General features: G+C 53.9%; 1 protein-coding gene across 1 annotated transcript in view; it reads right to left on the reverse strand.

Moving 5' to 3' along the window:
• SDC3 (syndecan 3) overlaps positions 1-19,512 on the reverse strand; it is a 43,070-nt gene extending 23,558 nt beyond the window's left edge. Inside the window, exons 1-2 of the mRNA XM_049875524.1 lie at positions 19,438-19,512; positions 18,395-18,952 (exon numbers count right to left, since the gene is read on the reverse strand). Of these exons, the coding sequence (XP_049731481.1) occupies positions 18,395-18,952; positions 19,438-19,512 (633 nt within the window). The remainder of the gene's footprint in view (positions 1-18,394; positions 18,953-19,437) is intronic.
• Between the last annotated feature and the right edge of the window lie 2,810 nt (positions 19,513-22,322).

Here is a 22,322-nt window from a genome sequence, read left to right on the forward strand (position 1 = left end):
TAAGCTAAATGAAAAAAAGCCAGTCCAAAAGACCACACATTCTACGATTCCATTTATATAAAATATCCAGAATAGACAAATTCATAGAAAAATCAGATTAGTAGTCGCTAGGGCTGTAGAGGAGCCCTGGTGGCCCAGTGGTTAAAAGCTTGGCTACTAACCAAAAGGTTTGGCAGTTCAAATCCACCAGCCACTCATTGGAAAGCCCATGGGGGAGTTCTATTGTGTCCTATAGGGTTGCTGTGAGTCAGAATTGACTCAACAGCCATGGGTTTGGTTCTTTTATTTTTTTTAAGGCTGCAGAGAGACTGTAAATGGAGACAGGGTTTCTTTTGGGGGTGATAAAAGTGTTCTAAAATTGATTGTAGTGATGGTTGCACAACTCTGAATCTACTAGAAACAACTGAATTATATACTTTAAGCGGGCGAATTGAATATATGTTAATTATATCTCAATAACGCTGCTGTTTTATAAAATGAATGAATGTGAGACTGAGGCTTAGAGAGGGTGAGCAACTTGCCAAAGTCACACAGCAGAGGCTGGACTTGAACTCAGGCCTTCCAGAGAAGCCCAATGTTCTTTCTCTTGACAGCACCCTTGTCCCATCCCAGCTCACTTCCTTTCCTATCCTGAGTGTCCTCAGCCAAGCTCCAGTCCCCACCTTTGGATGGGCAAACATTTACTCTGCTTACAAGCCAGGAGGGGTCCAGCCCAGCAACTGCCTCCTCCAGGCTTGTCAAAGACCACTTTGTCAGGTGGGACCACTGGAAGATGGGAATGGCTCAGCTCAGAGTGACCCCAAGGGAGGGAGGCAATTGCAGACTCAGGCTGGCTGTGGTCTCCCTCCATACCCGTTTCCCAAGCTCCAGCCCTCAGTGGTTCTGGGATGCCCATACCGCAGCCCTCTGTGTGGCTGCCCCTGGCTGCCCTCAGGGAGGGCCATGAGGCTGTGTCCCTGCCAGGGGAGGGGGCAGGACCGTGTCAGGACCCCAGCAGTGAATACATCTGAATTTGAATGCGGCTCTGCCTGTTCCCTGCCTTCTGTGGCTGTCTAAGGCAGCATGGACGGTGGAGCTCTGCACTGTCTCTGGGCTCGCGCCTCACCCCCTCTGCCACCTCCACTTGTTTCTGGGCACCAGCTTCCACCTGGCCCAGCTGGCAGCCGCCAAGCCCCCAGGTGGCTCCTACTCCTTGTTCTCTTCCAAAAGCCTTTCTGTCCTGAGGGCCGGGCCGAGGTGCAGCCTGCCTGCCAGGCCTTGGTCTGGCAGGTGCTCAGTGCCCCTCCACCGCCTAAGACTCCCCCCCACACACGCTCCTACAGGGCTGACTCAGGTATGACAACACAGCAGGGCCAAGGAGGTGACCTCACAGAGTCTTATAGCTCAGGCTGCGGGGGTAGGGGCTGGGGAAGGGACTGCAAAATATGCCAAGCAGGGGGTAGCCAAGAGCCCAACAAAGACCCCCATCCCTTGGCCCTGGCTATGAGGTGGAGGGAACCAGAGAAAACCTCGCTGCCCCGTCCCTCTCACCTGACATCCCCCACCGGCCTCCTGCAGGTCCTGCTATGCCCCTCTTGTCCTCTCCAGCCTATCCTCATACGCCTTCTAGGGCCTCAGCCTACGCATCACCTCCACCAGAAAGCCCTCCCTGATCTTCCTCAGGCAAGGCCAGTAGCCCAGCCCTGGGTTCCTGCCATCAGAGCCCAAATCATACCAGCTGAGCCCCCTGCCCTACAGGCTGCTCCACCAGGACAGGGTTGGCCCAGAGACCCAGGTGCCTACCAGCCCCAGGTGCGTACCAGCCCCAGCATTGAGCCAGAGGAGACCCCCAGGGAGGTCTGGATGAATGAGTCCCACATGGTCCAGCCCTGGAGTAGACAGTGTCTGCAGGGGGGAAACCTGTGCTGGAAAAAAAGGGGCTCAGAGGTTAGACACCAGATAAGAGGCTATTACGTGAACCCACTATTGTTCTTGAAACTCCAGTGCAAGAATGGAGCTAGAGCACTGTTTAGCACCACTGTGGTGATGGAGGGCCTCTCATTACTCCTCTCCCTACCACTATCATGACTAGTCACCAGCTCGTTTGGGTACTGCAGTAGCCCTAATCCTCACAACCACCCTGCAGTGCAATGGTTACCAGGCCAGCTTTATAGGAGAGGACACAGGATTAGAGGACACAGGTACAGTGCCCTGCCCGAGGCCACCCAGCTGAGAAGTGGAAGTCACAGTCAGAGCCCAAGAAGGCCTGCTACCCAGACCACCCTCTTTCCACCATGTATCACTGCTGCCCCTTATAGAGCCATCCATCCATCCAAACACACGAGGGAGGGGGAGAGAGAGGCAAGGAGGGGTTTGTATCATTTACTGAGATAGAGTGGGCTCCACACTCTTCCCCCCACCCAGTCCACCCCGGCCACTCCTGGTGACCTAACAGCAGGAGCACTACTGACATTGTGCAGGATAACTTCCCACTCTGTGGGATTGTTCTGGGTACTGCAGGCATTTAGCAGCCCTGATCCCTGCCTGGTAAATGCCAAGAACACCTCGTTATTCTGATGACCAAAGATGGCACACACATTTCTAAATTTTCCTGGGGTTGACTCTCCTTCAATGCCCAGCTCAGGCCTCATCCCTTCCTAGAAGCTTCCGCAACCAGTGACTTCTTTTCTCCATGCTCAAGGCCCCAAATTCAGTGCTTCCTGTTTGAACCTCATTTTCCCACTTAGTCCAGAAATGCTCTAGCCACAAACATGGCTCCCTGGGGTGCCTCATGCTGATGATTCTGACTCAGGGGTTCACATCAGGCAGGTGGTTATAAAGGGACCCATCTCCCTTGGCCTGTCACTTTCCTCCGGGACTCACAGCCACAGTTCTCCCTCCTCCCGTCCCCGCTACCTCTGCCCCAGCAAGGTTGCAACCAGCATTTGGTAAATTACATATAACAGTCTCTGAAGGAGCCCGAATTTGGGGGCAGGAGCACATCCCTGGAGGTCAGGCAGAATACAAAGCTCTGAGTCCCTCAGCCCTGCCCTGGCCTTAATCACCTCTAAGGAGGCCAGATGACTGGCTGCCCTTATGGCCTGGGCTCCCCAGACCCTGGAATTATAAGCTAGGATTAAGGACGGCCACGTTTCCTGGCAGCTCAGCATCCCAGCAATGTGCATGCACACACCCGTGCATAGACAAGCACATTTGGGTGTTTCTGGGCTTACTGTCAGCATGTCTAGGTGTCTCTGTGTGTGCATACCTGGGGGTCTTAGGTAGGCTTAGACGCCTGTGTGGGCCCGGGTGTGTTCATGTGTGAATACCCAGGGCTGTCTCTCTGTGTGTCGTAAGGATGCACATGGCATGAGTGTGTGTGTGCATGTCCTCAGTGTGCCTGGATATACCTGTTGGTCTGCGGCCCTGGTTCTATGCACAGGACAAATATGTGCTTCTCTGTGTACATAAGCAGGTCTGAGTGTGCACATTTCTATGTGTGTGCCTGGTCCTCTGGAGGCAGAGTATTTCCCTCAGTTTCAGGCCCTCCCAATTTCCTCAATCATTCTCCCAGGAGCTGCTAGTACCCTGGCCATCCACAACGTTGGGGTTGGCCCCCTAGAGCTGAGAAAGGGGGAAGGCAGCAGTTTGGGGGGCCCTGATTCCGCCCCACTCTGGACTCATACTTGAGTCACCAAAAGAGCTGGAGATGGAGCAGGCCACAAGCAGCCTTCCCCACCCAGACACCCAGGCTCCCCCCACCCCAGTGCACCAGCACAGATACACAGCAATACTCCCGTCACACAAGGGTGCACACACACTAGCCCAGCCCCTTGCCCAAGCCAATGTCCTCAACAGAAACGTGGCCTCGGCCCCGTGGAAAGAGGAGGACCCTGGACTCGACCACAGCCTGCACACCATCCCGTGAACACAGGGCTGAAGGCCCTTCTCCTCAGTCTGACTTTGTCCCCCATAAGCCTCCCAGCTCCCCCACCTCCCAGGAGAGCAGGGTGCCAACAGGCTAGGGCTCCGCTCCGGAGGCTACACAGCAGCCCCTGCCCTGGGGGAGCTGCTCTACCCTCAGCACTGTGTGACCCTAAATGCCAAGCCTCATCTCTGGCCTCAGTCTCCTCATCTGACCCACAAGGTGGGAGGCTGCTTTCCTGAGGCTCTTCGCCCTCAAACTCCACTGCTGGAGGGGCAGGTGGAATGGTGGACTCCAGTGCCAGGAGGGCAAGAAGCCGAAGCAGAGCCCCTCTCGCCCTGACCCTAACAACCACTCCCTGTGGCCTTGGCCTTGATCCCAGGAGAATCCTCAGGTCCCAGCCCCACTGAGACACAGCCGGGGAAATGAGAGATTCCAACCAGCTAGGGAAGAGGTGAGATGGAAGCCTCCGGGGAGTTGAGGCAGGAGGAGAGAGAGAGAGAAGGTAGGGGCAGGGAGGAAAGGAGAGGAGCTTCACACAAAGAGGATGCAGAGGTGGGCAGGTGGACAGGAGGGCAGATGGGGAGGGGATGGGGGCGTGGAGAGAGATCTCTTGGTAACCAAGCCTGAGCCTCCGAATGCCCACAGTTGTCCACCCTCCAGAAAGATAGAGTCCAAAATGATCCAGGACAGCTCTCCCCACCCTGAACCTCCTCTGCTGGGGCTGGAAGGCTACATCTGGCAAGCCCACCACTTCCTGATGCCAGGGTCCCCTTCCCTTCCCTCTCTCAAGCTTGGGGGTGACATGAGCAGCCCCCTCCCTCTTCCAAACTTGGAGGTCACATGAAGGGGGGTGGTACCAAAGGGACACGGTGTGACAACCTAGGAGAACTAGAAGTGAAACAGCCTGAGGATGTACAAAAAGGCAATGTAGCAATGTCAGAATTTGGGGAAATGAAACAAAGTAAAGTGTTAGGGTTGAATAGGGAGATGATGTAATGGGGGAGTTCTTGCTGTAACAATGTATCCAAGTGAGGACTCTAAGGAGGTGACAATGTAATCCTGTGGGAAGCTAGATATTATGAAGCAATGTAACAGAATTGGGGCTTGGCAAGAATCCTGACACAGAAGACTAGGAAGGAGTAGTACCTGGGAATCCAGAAGAGGGAGGCAGGAGAGAACGGGCTAAGGAGGACTCACTGTGTTTGGGAGGCTGGGAGGAAGAGTTGGTAAAGGATTCCCAGAGAAGGGGACATACATGCTAGCTTTTGGAGGATGAATAGGAGTTCAGTAGCAAAGAAGGGAATAGTCCATGCAGAGGGAACAGCACGCGGCTAACATGAAGGGTAGAGAGGCAATGGTATGTTCCACACCCAGGGAACTGCTAAGAGTCTTGGGTGGTAGAAGTGTGGGGTATACAGGAATGAGGCTGGAGAAGTGCATTGAATGCCATGATCAAAACTGCTCTGGCATAGAACTTTGGGCATGAGGGCAGTTGGAGTGATCAGGAAAGGCTTCCTGGAAGAGGGGATAGGATCTGGGCCGACAGGTGCGGCAGACCACAGACAGGTAAAGAGAAGAAACACGTATAGAGAATGGGGCCCCGCTCAGGAGTCAGGAGACACAGCTCCTATTCCCAGCTCAGCCACTGACCTACTTGTTACTTTGGGCCAGTCACTGGTACCCCTCTGAGCCTCAATTTTACATCTGTAAAATGAGAAGGCTGAACTAAATGATCTCAGAAGATCCTCACTCTGACTAGAGATCACTCCTCTGGCCTTCAGGACAATGAACAAGTTGGACAAGTGTTTCAAAGGGCCCTTCCAACTAGAATCATCTCCAGTCTTTGAACCTTTCCCCAGTCTGGCTGGCATCTGCCCATGGCCCAACATGGACAGGAAACAGTGCAGCAAAGGGCAGGACCATGTGGAAGCCAAGAGTCCCCATGCCTGGGCCAGGGCCTCCCCCAGTGCAGCCACAGAGGTTCAGTTACCTAGCAAGGACTAATTGGCCTTAAATTCATCATCTCAGAAGCAACCCCACTTTACAGTTTGCAATGCATGAGGCAGCAGGGAGCAATGCTTGTGTACTGAGTGGGACCCTGGGGCCAGACTGTTTGGGTTCTGTTATGGATAGAATTGTGTACCCCCCCCCCAAAACGTGTTATAAACCCTAAGCTCTGGTGGCACAGTGGTTAAGGGCTCAGCTGCTAACGGAAAGGTCCACAGTTCAAGCCCACCAGCCACTCCAAGGGAGAAAGATGTGGCGGTCTGATTCTGTAAGGATTATAGCCTTGGAAAGCATATGGGCAGTTCTGCTCTGTCCTATAGGGTCCCTATGGGTCAGAATCGACTTGATGGCAAGAGGTTTGGTGTTTTTATTTTTTTTCAATACCTGTGGTTATGATCACATTTGGAAATGGGCTTTCTTGGTTATGTTAATGAGACAGACTAGTGTGGGGTGTGTTGTAAATCAATCTCTTTTGAGATATAAAAGAGATTAAACAAGAAATCCAGGGAACAGAGATGGGGGAAGATAGACGCCACATCACACGAAGATAGCCAAGGAACCAAGAAACAAGGACCTTCCCCCCAGAGCTGACAGGGACAGGAAAGCCTTGCCCTAGAGCCAGCACCCAGAGTTCAGACTTGTAGCCTCCTAAACTGTGAGAAAATAAACTTCCATTTGTTAAAGCCACCCACTTGCGGTATTTCTGTTATAGCAGCACTCAATAACTAAGACAGGTTCAAATCCCAACAATGCCATGCACTAGTTCTGTGACCTTGGACAAGTTACCTAGTTGCTGTACCTCAACTGCCTCTTTTGTAAAATGGAGGCAATAATGGTACCTCCCTCATAAGGTTGTTGTAAGGAATAAATCAGTTTTTATATATAAGACTCTTTTGGGAGAGCGTCTCGCACATGGTAGGCACTCAACAGGCATAATTCAATATTCACATTCTCTGCACCCACGCTCTTGTTGGCATCACACACCAGTCCCTCGAGCAGCAGGGCTGCACCCATTTTACAGACCAGCATCCTCAACCTGCAGAACAGAACCCAAGGACTTTGGTTTAGACTCAAAGCCCACCTTGTGAGCCACTGGCCCTGTCCAGCAGGGTCTTCGTGTGGAAGCCTGTGAGGTTCAACTGTTCAAGCCCAGAAGAACTCAAGGCACAGTGCCAGGCACTAAGGAGGTGCCCAGTGATTGTCCACTGAATGCATGGGTTAACACGCTCTCATCGGAAACAGCAGCTCCGACAGCAGTGAGGCTCCCACTCTCCACGTACTGCCTTCCTCCAGACTGGGAACTGCTGTTCCCTAATAGACTGTGACCTTTCCCACTCTTGGGCCTTTGTCCACCCTGGTCCCTCTGCCATCTCTCCCTATCTATGTGCTGCCATCCTTCAAGGCCTGGTACAAAGGACACCTCCTCCATGGAGGTCTCCCTGATTCTCCAGAGTCAAAACCAACCGCTCATCCCCCGACTCACTCCTGCCCCAGCTGGGTGTGGACATCTGGATATGTGGCTGACTCCCTCACATAACTGGGAGCTCCCTGAGGTCAGGGACCAAGCTGAGCCCAGGCCAGACAGACACAAGCCAGCACAGACCAGACACAGAGAGGGCATCAGTAAACCTGGACCAAGATGACTGGCAAGTGGGCAGCAGACAGGGTACAAGGACTCAGATGCTGGCCTCCCCACTCAGCGCTCCTCCTATGCCTAGGAAATCAGAATCACTGCCCAGCCCCCATAATCAGGATTTGCCTGCTTATGTCCCAAGGGCTGGGGAGAGGGGTGGTGCTCAGCATGGTGGTGAGGAAAGGGGCACCTGCCACCCTGGCTCAAAGAGGAACTGCAGACAGGCCATGTGAAGTCAGCAGGCTTCCCATCCTTCCCCCCAGCCCAGCAGACCTGCTCTCTCTCCCGGCTGGGTCACCCTAGGTCAGGCCCTGACTCTCTGGCCTCAGGTCTTTCTGATGGCTCATCAAATGTGAAGACTGGAAGGGCCCCTGGCCACCCAGTCTAGTTTCCCTATTTTACGGGTGTGTAAATGAAGCCCCTGAGAGGATAAAGCTGGCCATGGTCACTCAAGAAGCCAGCGGCAGACTCACCTCTGAAATAAAACAACCTTGACGGAAGTATAATAATTAAAATAAAAGTAACCATCCAGCAGCAGCTTCCTTTTAACCAGCTACCCAAAACTGTGTAAGACACCATCCCTGACCCTCCTCCTCACAAGAGCCTGGCAAGTAGGAATTACTGGCCCCATTTTACAAAAGAGAAGGCTAAGGCTGATGAAGGAGTCACTTGTGCAGGTTCACTCTGCTGCCACTGGCAAAGCTGGGATTCGAACCTGTGTCAAAGTGGTGAGGGAAAGAGGAAGGGCAGAGGCATAGTCCCTGTTTCTTTCTAATGTCTCCCCCTGAAACTTCACATAGGTATAACACTCTCCCCAAACACACCCCACCCAAGCAAGGCACGGCCAGGCCAGATGAGACTCAGGGGACACACACGTAATCTACACACACACCAATAGCTCCCAGCACAGGGCTCTGCATACAGCAGGTGCTCAGTAAACGCTTGGTGAATAAAGAAACTAATCCCTCAGTCAAAAGACAGGCCCCAGGCTCACACACAGCACCGTGCTCTCCTCGCCTGCCTAGATGCCCCTAAACAACACAGCAACTGGATGAGCCCAGATCCAGGCTCAGCCTCTGGGTTTGAATCCCAGCTACTTACTGTCCCAGCCTGGGCATGTCGCTCAACCTCCCAGGGCCTAGGTGTCCCCACCTGCAAAATGCAGATACCACCACCAACCTCACAGGGTCACGGGGGGAATGAACTGAGACAAAGGCTGAAAAGCACTTAGAACTGTGTGTGGTGTGTACACTGAAGCAGTGGCCATGATCACTGTCACCATCGCCATCATCATCACCTGTGCCTGTCTGCCTCCTCCCCCCGGGGAGCATCTGGAAGGCAGGAACCAGGTAGGATTTAATGGTAGAGCCCCCGCCCCCGACTGCAGCCTGGTTCCAAGGAGGGGGCAGTGAGCGTATGGTGGGTGGGTGAAGGGTAGAGCTGACATAGGCACCTACACCCGGCCACGGGCCCTGGAGAGGGCAACAACGTGTGGGTTCCGCCAGACACCCCGGAAGTAAATATACCCTTCCTCTGCTCCGAGTACAACAGACTCACCCCAGCCTCTGGGAGTCCTGTCTGCCCAGCCCCTACAAGCCCAGATGCCCTCTCCCAAGCCCCAGCCCAGGGAGGGGGACATGCCTAATGAGCCAACAGTGCCCCCCTCCCCCTCCATGCCCGCAATAGAATTGGCAATCAGTTTGCTGCAATTAGATTTCCCAGATTCCGCTGGTGATTGATTCTAAATTACCCTCATTAAAGTCTGGGCCTGTGAGCTGGGGGGGGGGGGGAGGCTAGGGGAAGGGGAGGGGGAGGGGGGAGGGGTGGGCTGGCAGGATTGATGGGAGTCGTGGCTGGCAGTGCAGGGGGTGCAAGAAGCTCTAGGGAAGCCTCGACAGAGGCTGACCCCAGAGTGAGGCGACAGCTGGACTGGCAGGCCAGAAGCTCCTGGCCTATCCCAGAATGGGGATGGAGGCCCTGATCAGTGTTTTCCCCACCCCCATCCCATTCTGGGGGTCCAGACATTGGACTCACCCCTGCCCCCAACTGAGGAAACTGGTCCTGGATAGGGTGTGATGACAATGTCAGCAACCGGACAGAATTCCGGAGGAGTTTTCTTTGGTTAGGGGAGGGAGCAACTGAAAATTTGGCTCCACTAATTCCTGGCTGTGTGAGCTTTATCAGGTGACTTAACCTCTCTGAGCCTTCTTCTGAATGAGGGGAATGCCACCACCTCCAAGAGTGGTCAGAAGGCTCAATGCAATCACTGAAGGCTGGAGAGGGAGCCCCCTCCTTGGGCAGGGCCAGGACACCTCTAGGCTTCAGGGTCCCCATAAGGTGGTAGCAGCCGTGAGGCTGGTCATATCTTTAGGGCTCTCTCACCTCTGAGGTTCAGTGCTGCAACCTGTAAACAACAGTCACCTACTCCAGGTCTGAGCCTGTGCAATGGAGGGAACACAGCTTGGGAGCTCCCTGCAGGGAGGGAATGTGAAGAACTCCACATCACCACATCCTGGGCACCATGCTGCAAACAGCAAGGTCTCTCTGAGGTTCCAGGACCAGGAGGGCCTGAAGAGCAGTTGAGTTCAATCCACTGCCTCCAGACTCAACTGCAGGCTCCCTGATGGCTCCAAAAAAACAACCAAACCCATTGCCTTCGAGTCCATTCTGACTTAAAGCAACCCTGTAGGACAGAGTAGAATTGCCCCAGAGAGTTCTGATGGCTCCAGGGAATGAAATTCCCTGTGAGCTCCTCTAGTCTGGCCTAAATCCTGCCTGCTCCCATTGGCAGTCCTGGCCCATGTCCTTCCTCTTACAGAAGCCCCCACACCCAGGGATCTGCTTTGGGTCATCCACGGTCCTTCAAATGTGGTTCGCACACTCCACCAGGTCTGAAGGAAAACCCTACCCCTAATCCCCCTTCCCCCCCCAAAAAAAGCAATTTCTCAGTGAGGACAAGAGAGGGACAGAGAAAGAGCTAACCCCAGCACCTTACCAGGCATTTTATTACTTCTTATCATCAATCCTCCAACAACCCTGAGGCAGAGGTATTCTTAGCCCCATTTCAAAGAGGAGAAGATTGAGGCTCAAAAGAGGGTAAGTGAACTTGCCAAGGTCACACACAAGAAATGGCAGAGCCAGGATTATAATCCTGCTTTGGAGGATTCCAGGGCCCCTGCTCCTTCTGCCACCGAGCTGAATCCTCAGGCTTGGAGACCCCAAAACAGGCAGAGCACCCAGGCCTAGGTGGGCCCAGTAGTGGGGAGGAGGCAGGCAAGGCCAGCTGGGGTAGCAGGAGTTGTGGAACCCTCTGCACCTGGTAAAACAGGCCAGCGCAGGTGCTCCTTGCCCTCCACCCTCAGTGGCCAGGTAGGGAAGGGGCCAGGTCATTTGTCAAGGACCACCCTCACTCCACCCGACTGCTGGGCTCTCAGCCATTGCTGCTCCGACTCCCCCTGTAATCACAGCTTCCTGTTTGGCACTGAGACTGGGCCTGGTCAGTGGGGGAGGGGAGCGGCCGCCCCTCTAGCCTGGCCTACTCTGGAGGCAGAGGGCCGGAAGTGAAGGCTACCCAGCCTCATGGAATCTTGGGAGGCTGGGAACCATGGAAAGGAGGGGGTCAGTCAGTCAACAAATATTTACCGGGCGCTGGCCTGGTGTTCCCAGGATGTGGGAGGATGTTATGGGGACAGAGGCCTGGGGGGTCAGAGGGGCAAGCCAGGTGGTCCGGAGCCAGCCCAGACCCTGCTCCCTGCTGGGGCAGGGGGTGGGGAGCAAAGGGCAGCTCCAGGCTCTGGCCACCCTCCCCCTCCCCACCACCAACACAAAATCACAGGCTCCAAGCAGCTGGGCTGGAGCCTAGAGCCACAACCCCTCTATCCCACTCAGACGTGGTGGTGGCAGAGCCCTGAGATCCAGACCGCAGGCCCGCCCCACACGGCCCCCTGGCGCCTCCCAGCCCACGGGCACACGCCTTGGGCCCTTCCAGGACCCTGCCAGCCTCAACGTGCCCCAATCCCCTACACAGGAGAAGAACCGGATTCCCCAGCCTGGGATCCAAAGCTCACAGTCCTGGCCTCCTTCCTTCACTAATTCATTCACTCATTCATTTGAGCCATTCAATTCTGCACCAGGCACCAAGTTGGCCCTGGAGGTTCAGTGAAGAGCAAGCAGCCACAGACCTGCCCCAAGGAGCTCATGGCCTGTCAGGAAAGCATTCTGGCTCCATTCTGGACTGCTGTGTAACCTCCAGCAAGTCACGTCACCTCTCAGAGCTTTAATCGCTGTTGGACCAGGGAGCTTTGGGTACAATGGGATGGGTGATTGGGACATAGACTTGGGCTTCACACAATGACTTTCTAAGGGCCAGCAGGAGTTAAAGGCAGGCCTGGTTGCCTCTACAGAGAGTGAGCCCCCATCACTGGGGACATCCGGCATCCACCCAGGGGGATGGTAGCTTCTCAGACCTCACTTATTTTAGAGTCCTAAGGTTCCAAAAGTTTCTTCTCTGCTGTGTTCTCACCACATGACATAGACACAGTCCTACTCTCACATACACACACACACACTCACATACACACACACAAATTCACACAACACACATTCACACACACTCACACGTGTATATGCACACATTCTTACACATATACATACACACTAATGCACAACACACATTCACACTCACACATGTATACACACGTACACTCACGCATGTACACTCACACACACGCTCTTATACACATGCACATACACACATTCTCACACATGTGCACGCTCTCACATACACACACACAAAGACTCGCGCACATACACACTCACGTACACACACATACACACACTCTCTCATACACACACATTCTCTTGTTGACAGCCCCTCAGTGTACAAAGCTCTCCCCACATCCATCCCTGATGGCTCTCAGAGCAGCCCATTTCACAGATGAGAGAAGTCCTGTGAGGAAGTAAAGCTGTGAGGGTTCCAAGCAAGCCCTTTCCCCCATCTGAAACACACGACAGTGCCACGCAAACTGCTTTTTTCTTCAGCAGAGCCCACCCCCCATCAACTCCCAACACAACAAAACACGAAGAAAAGGGCACTGTGCTGTTCCCCAGACTGCAAGAGGGACCGGTTTGAATCCCGGCTCTGCCATGAGGATGTCACCCTATCATGGTACTGCAAGTCAAGTATTTGTCCCCAGTTGACAGGTGAGAAAGCTGAGGGTCAGGGCAGGCTACAGATTGCTCAAAGTCATATAACTTAGCTCAAAACTCAGGTGAAACTCCCCCTCCCTCCAGGAATCCCTCCCTACCCCTCTCCAGGCTCCCTCCTGGGGAGGCCCCATCTCCTGAGAGCCTATGTGTGGCAGGCTGTGCTCATTCTACCCAAGGAGCTCATTTCCTCACCTCAGCATCCCTGGAAGTGGATCCTTTTACTGCCCTCACTTTACAGACGAAGAAGTCGAGACACAGAGAGGCATCCCTTACCAGCAGTCATACAGCAGGTGCCTTGCCCCAGAATCTAGGGCTAACAGGCAGTAGACACCTGATGTGTCCTTGTGTCTGTCCCCCAACTGCTGGAAGGGGAGATGGTTCATTCAGAGCCTAGCCCAGAACAGCTCAGGGGTCCCCAGCTTATTTTGCCAATCTCACCCTGGCAACCCAAGGCCCACAGTTGACCAGTGTGGCCTGGGGGGGAGAGGGATGGGGGTTCCTAAATACTTGATGTGGCAGGAGGGGGGGGCCTATAACTTGCAGCCTGACTCCACCAGACCCTAGAAGTGGGGCTTCGAAAGAACTCCCTGACTGAAAAATAATGTAGTCATAGAGCTTTCATATGGAGAGGAAGTCAAGGCGATACAAAGAAGTAAAAGTTTGGTTTAAACTTAGAAAACCCGGGGTAAATATTAAGATAACCACAAAGGAAACTAACAATCCTACACATCAAAATAAAAAACAAAGACTCAGCAAATACAAAAGCAACAGCAATGAAAAAGAGGAAAAGACAATATATAAAGAAAAACCAGTCAGCACAGAAAATTCAGCGGGAAAAAGAAACTGTCAACAACACACACACAAAAAGACATCAAATGACAGCACTAAACTCACACCTAGCCGTAATTACGCCGAATGTAAATGGACTAAATGCACCAATAAAGAGACAGTGGCAGAATGGATTTAAAAAAACCACGATCCATCTATATGCTGCCTATGAGAGACACACCTTAGACTTAAAGGCATAAACTAAAACTCAAAGGATGGAAAAAATATATCAAGCAAACAGCAATTTAAAAAAAGAGCAGCAGTGGCAATATTAATTTCTGACAAAATAGACTTAAAGTAAAATCCACCACAAAGGATAAGGAAGGACACTATATAAATCCAAAAAACACAAAATAATAAACGTTGGAGAGTTTGTAGAAAGACTAGAACACTTCTACACTGCTGGTGGGAATGTAAAATGGTACAACCACTTTGGAAATTGATTTGGCGCTTCCTTAAAAAGCTAGAAATAGAACTACCATACGATCCAGCAACCCTACTCCTTGGAATATATCCTAGAGAAATAAGAGCCTTTACATGAACAGATATATGCACACCCATGTTCACTGCAGCACTGTTTACAATAGCAAAAAGATGAAACAACCAAGGTGCCCATCAACGGATGAATGGGTAAATAAATTATGGTATATTCACACAATGGAATACTACGCATCGATAAAGAACAGTGAGGAATCTGTGAAACATTTCATAACATGGAGGATACCTGGAAGGCATTATGCTGAGTAAAATTAGTCAGTTGCAAAAGGACAAATATCAGATGATACCACTATTATAAGAACTCAAGAAAAGGTTAAACACAGGAGAAAACATTCTTTGACGGTTACGAAGGTAGGGAGGGAGGGAGAGAGGTATTCACTAACTGGATAGTAGACAAGAATTACATTAGGTGAAAGGAAAGACAACACACAATACAGAGAAAGTCACCACAACCAGACTAAACCAAAAGCTAAGAAGTTTCCTGAACACAACCAAACACTTCAAGGGGCAGAGTAGCAGGGGCGGGAGTCTGCGGACCATGGTTTCAGGGGACATCTAGGTCAACTGGCATAACAAAGTATATTAAGAAAACTTTCTGCATCCCACTTTGGTGAGCGGCATCTTGGGTCTTAAAAGCTAGCAAGCTGCCATCTAAGATGCATCAATTGGTCCCAACCCACTTGGCGCAAAGAAGAACCCCAAAGACACAAAGAAAACATGAGCCCAAGAGACAGAAAGAGCCACATAAACAAGAGACTCCATCAGCCTGAGACCGGAAGAACTAAATGGTGCCCAGCTACCACCAATGACCGCCCTGACAGAGAACACAATGGAGAATCCCTGGTGGAGCAGGAGAAAAGTGGGATGCAGACCTCAAATTCTAGTAAAAAGACCAGACTTAATGGTCTGACTGAGACTGGAGTGACCCCAGAGGCCCCTGGACTCTCTGTTAGCCCAAAACTAAAACCGTTCTTGAAGCCAACTCTTCAAAGATTAGATTGGACTATAAGACATAAAATGATACTGATGAGGAATGTGCAGCATAGCTCTAGTAGACGCATGAGACTACATGGGCAGCTCCTGTCTGGAGGTGAAATGAGAAGGCAGAGGGGGACAGGAGCTGGTGAACGGACACATGAAATACGGGATGGAGAGGAGTGTGCTGTCACATTGTAGGGACAGCAACTAGGGTCACGTAGCAATGTGTAAGTTTTTGTATAAGAAATTGACGTGAATTGTAAACTTTCACTTAAAGCACAATTAAAAAAAAAGAATTCCCTGATTGAAAAAAAAAAAGCACCCCCCACAGTCCCCCCCACCCTAGCCATCTTCCCATCCACAGAACCACAACCTTGTGAAAGAACAAGAAATCAACATTTGTTGAGCACTAACTATGTTAGGCACTGTGCTAAGCCCTTTTCATGTTAACTCTTTCATTCTCATATCTCCCCCCCATTCTACAGAGGTGGAAATTAAGGCACAGAGAAGTCAAGTAATTTTCACAAGGTCACACAGCCATCCCTGGGAGTGTTCAAGCAAGACGAAATCTAATGTTCCTTCCAGCCCTGGGCTTCTAAAAGAACATGTTCAAGAACTAAAATTTCCAGGATCCCCACATTCCAAGCCTTTCTGGGTGGTGACTTCAGTACATGAACTCGGGTGGCCCTGAAGACAGAGGCTCCTCAGTCTTGATCATCTGCTTGCTCAGGAAGGGGACTCCCAAAGGAGATGCCAGATACAGACACCCACCCAACTCATCTGTATCATAAATGAGACCTGCTACCCCTACTGAAGCTACCAGGAGCTCCCCTCCCTCCCATACACACCTTCTCAGGCTGGCAGATCCAGTGATCATTTTGTCCCTTCCACGCCCGGAGCCAGCCACTGTTCATCCTAGTAATGTCCTTAGAGAACCGCATCACAGTGGCCACTCCTGGAGCCACCCTGGTCGGGGCTCTTCTGGTCTAACCTCAGTCCCTCCTGCTGTAGGCATCACCCTCTTCCTCTGGCATGGCACTCCTGGCAACTGGGTACCACCCATCCACCCTTTGCATCCCTGGCCAGATGAGGCTCAAGAGCAGTGATGCCCCTTCTTGAACGCCTGACTCCTGAGAAAGTGCAAGCCCCCGACCCCCCACCTGGAGCCCAAGCTCTTCCTCTCCCCCAAGCCAAGCCCACCATCTTGGTCTCTCAGCCCAGACCCTGGAAACCTGCTTTACCTGACACCCCAGTCTTAGGCCTGAGCCACACCCACCTCCACCCCATCCTCAGATGCAGGAGCACCCTGCCCTACTGAGGTCCTACTGTGCACCAGGCCCTTTCACCTCACATGCTCCCATTTCATTCCTTCCAATTTGGGAAGCAAATTAACCTTGTTTATGGGTAGAGAACAGTTACTCCACAAGGAAAGTGATTTGCGCAAGGACACACAGCCCAGAAGCCCCACCTGGCCTCCAAGTCTAGCGCACTTTGTCCTGAGTCCCTTTTCCATTCATCTATACACCAAACATTTATTGAGCTCCTTTTGTGATGAGTACACACATCTTCTCATTGAGGAGCGTGTTATCAGTCCTATTTTGCAGAGGAGAAAACAGAGGGTCAGAGAGATGAGACCACTTGTCCAAGGTCACACCACGAGCAAGCTGTGGTGGCAGGATTTGAACCAGGGACTGTGTGATTTTCAAGTCTTTGATTTCAAGAATGGTCTTCCAGAAATGTAGCTGAGAAAGTGACCTCAGCTGCTGAGATGGGCTGGGGCTCTGTCCTTTCTGGGGGTCTCTTTCCCTCACTCCGCCTGGGACAGAGCTGGGGATGAGGTATCTTGGCCACCAAGCGCCTTACTAGCTCCCCTTCCCACTAGCTCACAGCCCCTAGATGGGGAGGACTGACAGGTAGACTCTCAGCCCAAGAAGCTTATCCTCCCATTTTACAGACCCACAGACTGAGGCACAAAGAGAGACAGACCTTCCAGAGGCAACAGGGGCACCCATGGATTACCTGAGAGGCCTGGGCCCTTTTCATCCTGAGGAATGGAAGACAGGCTTAGCTCCTGGAATCAACGAAGGAGGTTGCACCTAGAAAGCCCCAGCCTACCCCAGACCAGGAGCTAGACATGTGCATGGGGGAGCTCACTTAGGACTTTACCCAGTAAAGTGGGGAAGTGGCCCTTTCTCCCTCTATTGTTCTCCTGCTTCCCCTGATGGAGCTGGGACCCAGCTCAGTGCGACCGCTGCTGTGGTCACTCAAAGGGGTCACCTCACACATACCTCCACCTGCACACACTCAGTCCCCCTCAAGTGTATACGGTCCATGCACAGGGTCACCCATGCACCTGTGCACCCGTGCACACACACAGACACACTCCCCTGGGTCCAAGCACACGCCCACTGCAGGGCTCTCTCCAACACCCACACCCCTTGCATGTACACACAGCCACGGCCAACAGCTGCCCAGCCTGTCCTCTAGGACACACCATGCACAACGGGTCACCCTCACCCAACCACACACCCATCACCAGCACTCACACACAGAGGGCAGGTGGCAGCCACCCATCCCTGGTGGCCACATGCTCACCCTCCATCGTCAAACGTACACACCCTACAGGTCCCCCACAGGTCCCGTGCCCTTCACTGAGGTGGACACACACATACACTGGGTCACACTCACTCACCCCCTCAGGTCACCTTCACACAAGTCACCCTCCCCCTTTTCCCCTCTCCGGGCCTCCACTGCCCCCACCGTCGTAGGGGGGACCGCCAAGGGACCAAATACACGCCCTCCCCCAGTAGGGGAATGAACCCGATTCCCTAAAAGTGGCCGCGGTCTGGGCACACCCACGAGGCAAAAAAGACCCTCACTCCGAGACCCAAGACACACCCAGCCCAGGCCCGGGCTCGGTGCCCCCCAGCCCGCCGTCGGGCCCTCCCCGCGCCTCTTGGACCCGGGCAGCGGACCCTGCTCCGCCTCTGGAGAGGAGGGTTCGTGGAGCCACTGGGGGGGTGGGGTGCTGATGACTCGCGCTCTGGTTCCCGCCCGAGCTTCCTTCTGACGGGGTCCCCAAAGGAAGGGTAGATGACCCCCAAAAGACGACCAGCGGAGGGGTGGCCTTCCCCCGCGAATGCCAGAAAGGGGGCGCCCACCGGGGCAGGGAGTGCAGAAGGGGAGCCCGGGGGAGGGGCGCGGATGGCCGTCGTGAGGGGCGGGGGTCCCAGGGCTGGAGCGGGGTGCGGGGGGGGGGGGGGTGGGCGCCCCGCGCGGAGAGGTGCAGGGCGCGGGCGCAGGGCTTTGGCCGGGGGTCGGGCGCCGTCACTTACCCCCGCGGCGCGCCCCGCCAGCAGCAGTAGCAGCAGCGGCGGCAGGAGCAGCCCGCGGGCCCCGGGCCCGGTGGCGGTCCCGGCCCCGGCGCCGGCCCCGTTCGTGGCCCCTGCGCGGTGCGGCGGCCCCGGCTTCATGGCGGCGCGGGCGGGCTGCGGGCGGCGGCGGCGGCGGGCGCCTTTGTTCCCAAGCGCGGCGCGCGGAGGCTGCTCGGCGCGGGGCCGGCACTGGACCGACGCGGCTCTCGGCTCGGGCTCCGGCTCGGCGGCCCGGCTCCGCCTCGCAGCCTCCGCGCCCCCAGCAGCCGCGCCCGCAGGAAGCGTGCGCCGCCGCCGGGCCGCCCCCAGCGCGGGCGGGGCGGGAGGAGGGGCCGGGGCGGGGCGGCCGGAGCGCCCCCGCCGCTGCCGCCCCCTCCCCGGCCTGGCCGCCGCCCCCCGCAGGGGCCCGCGCACCGCCCACCCCGGGGCCCCGGGCGCGCACCGAGTGTTCCCTGCGCTCTGGCGCCCGGGCCCACGCCGGCCCTGCCGCAGTGTGGGCAGCCGGACCCCGGGGCCAGGCTGCAGGGTGAGCCCCCCGCCACCCCGGGCTGGCGACAGGGACTAGGAGCCTGCCTCGCTGAACCGTGGTCAGAGGATGAGGGATCTCAGGCTGTCGCGAGGATTAGAAGGGAAGGATCCCGCGTGGAAATGCCCTGGGACAGACCTTGCTCATAGAGGGTCTGAGGAAACAGGTCGCATTTGTGTTCTCATTAGTAGCCTCCCCTTTTAGGGTCGAGTCAAAAGTCTCTTCCAGGACTTGCCATTACCACTGCCACCACCCCACCCCAGACCAGTCTATAGGGTGGACTGGGAGGTCACCCAAGACTACAGCCTTTGATGTCCCCTGGCACAGATGGACTGTGTGACCTCAGACCAGACCTGGCCCTCTCTGTGCCTCAGTCTTCCAGCTGCACCATGGGGCTATTGACTTCTGGGCCCTGTCACTGTATATATGTAGAGGAAAACCCCAAGGGGGACCTGGAGCCACCTGTTCCCCCACCGACCATGTGGCCCCAGGCAAGTGGTCCCATGGCATAAGCTTGGTCAGACTCCGTTTCATTGATTGCCTCAGCATCCATGTTAGTTCAGTCAACTGAGAGGCCTAGCGAATGGCATTTGAGTGTTTCCTACTAGGCACCCCCAACACCTCCTAACCCACTCTGAGGGTAATCTAGATAGCCACCTGTGGGTGGCCAGGCCATAGGATGGGCCTTCACTTTGCCTCAACCAAAACACGAGTGTACTATGCTGATAAGACCCCTACACAGACGACCCCACTGCCACCCAGCTTTTGACTATTCCCACCCCCCTCCTTTAAATGACCCACAAAAACTGTGTGTATTTCAGCCTCAGGCCCTGATAAAGGCTATGCCCCAGAGCTGCCATCTCTCTCTCTCTCTACCCGTGTACTCCCTGTGTGGTCCTTGGGCACGCTGTGTTCCTCCAGGACCTGCGAGTATAATAAAGTTCTTTCCAATTCTGTTCGTGGTTGGTTGTAAAAGCCTGACTTACCAGAAGTGATTCAAGTCAGTCCTTCAACACAGGCTGTTGCAGAGGCAAGATCACCCCCCTAGCTGGGGAGGTTTGGGAAGCTCACTTTGCTTCATTTCCACTAGCCGACCAGGCTAACAGGCATCTGTAGTATGGTGCCCAAGCAACTAGCCCCACTCAATAAACCAAACCCATCGCGGTCGAGTTGATTCTGACTCACAGCAACCCTATAGAACTGTCCCATAGATTTTCCAAGGAGCGGCTGGTAGATTCTCCAACTGCTGACCTTTTGGTTTGCAGCTGTAGCTCTTAACCATTGTACTACCAGGGCTCCTAGCCCTAAGCTCAGAGCAAATAGATAAGTTAGCCTAGGTAGGAGGTGGGCACCTCCTTGCGCCTGCTAAGGTGGGGAAGGTGGCAGGTCAGCACAGTGGCATACTCCTCCTAGTTCTCTGAGACAGACCTCCCCTGGTACCCTTCCCATGTAGGGTGGTGGGAGAGGTGTGTCTCTGAATGGCCTGGCCTCTTTTTGACCCTGTGTGGTCTTTTTGACCCTGTGTGGCCATTTATGCACTTTTTTCCATGACCTTTTCCCCATCTGACTTGCTGGCACTTCACTGACTTACTAGTGTCTCCTCCCACCAGCATGGGAGCTGGGTGTGGGTCTGCCTTAGTCACTACTATGTCCCCGACATTAGAACAAGGCCTGGCACGTAGTAGGTGCTCAAAAGAAATCTGTTGAATGAATGAATGTGTCTCCCATTCACCTAAGCTCACTCCCACACAGGTACTTTTGGGAGGTGAGGAGGGGATAAACATTTATTATGCCCTGACCACATGCCAGGTGTGGTGCCAAGCACTGTACATGAGTTGTCTCATTTCACCTTCTTAACAAACCCATGAGGTCCAAAACCAAAAAACTCATGGTCATGGCATAGATTCCAACTCATAGTGATCCTATAGGACAGAGTAGAACTGCCCCGCAGGGTTTCCAAGGCTGTAAGTCTTTACAGAAGCCAACTGCCACAGCTTTCTCCCATGGGAGTAGCTGGTGGGTTTGAGCCACCGACCTTTTGGTTAGCAGCCAAACACTTCAACCGCTACGCCACCAGGGCTCCTTCTCCTTTGAGGTAGGCACTGTCGATACGTACCTCATAGAAGGGGAAACTGAGGCCTGGAGAGGGGAGGGCATCTGCTAATGGTGACAGGCTGGAAGTCTCTGCCATCAACCACCTTCCTCTCTGGCCCTATGTGCAGTCGTCCAGAGCAGGGCCTGCCATCAGGAAATAAGAATTGAAGTGAAACTGGGACAATTCCCCCAAGGAAAGGGGAACCACAACCAGGGTGACCAAAAGCGAATGAGAGAGGGTGCCTGGGAAGGGGTGTGCGGGCCTGGAAGAGCAGACTCTGGGGGGACTAGCCATGGTCTTCAGGTGTCGGGGGGCACCCTAGACCTGTCCTTCAGGGCCCACGGGAGGAGGTCCAGGGGACAGAGGACAGTGCAACATAAGCTAAATTAAAAGGGGCTGCTAAGAGGGAATGAGAGCCCTGTCCCTGAAGGGTATGTAAGGCCGGGCTAGCTACCCCCTAGGCCACTAGGACAGTCTCCCTAGACGAGATGCTCGACAGGGAGAGAAAATTTCCAACTCTGAGATTCCAAAAAATCCCTAGGAACCCTAAGGTCTCAGCCTCTAGAAATCACATCCCAAATCTTTTGAAATTCTGACCCATGAGCATGTTGGGAAGATGGGTGAGAAGGGGCTGATGGAGCTGGTAGATGAAGGGGTTGATTCTAGAGAAGCCAGCATGGCTTGGAGTTGAAGAGCTCAGGCTCTGGGCAAGTACCTGGGTTCATATCCTACTTCCACCAGTTACGGGCTGTGTGACCTTGAAAGAGTAACTTCACCTCTCTGAACTCCAGGTTCCCAAACATAATATGGAGATATTGACCACACATGGTTCATTCATTCATTCACTCAGCAAGTATAAATTGAATGCCTACTGTGTGCCAGGCCCAAGGGGCCAGGTGCCAGATTGTGTAGGCTCTTCCCTGCCATTGTACTGAGAGTTCAACAAAGATGGCTGAGGTGTTGCTTATAAAGGAAGCAACTGGATGTGGGGATAGAGCCACCTCCCAGGGGGCCTGCCACAAGCCCATGGAACAGGCTTGTTCTGAGGGGCTCCAAAAGGGCAGAGTTAAGGTGACAGGGTCGGGTGGGGTGTTACAGGGAGCCAGATTTCAGCTCCATGTAAGGAAGGACTTTTGAACAGTTGGAGCTGGCCACAGATGGCAGGGGCTGCTCTGAGAGGCAGTGAGTCCCTTGTCTTGGGAGATAATCAAGGCTCAGAGAACTAGCTAGCAGGCAGGCCACTAAGACGGTCTCCAGACACAAGGTGG

This window comes from Elephas maximus, chromosome 3, assembly GCF_024166365.1.
Source record: "Elephas maximus indicus isolate mEleMax1 chromosome 3, mEleMax1 primary haplotype, whole genome shotgun sequence".
Taxonomy (NCBI): Eukaryota; Metazoa; Chordata; class Mammalia; order Proboscidea; family Elephantidae; genus Elephas; species Elephas maximus.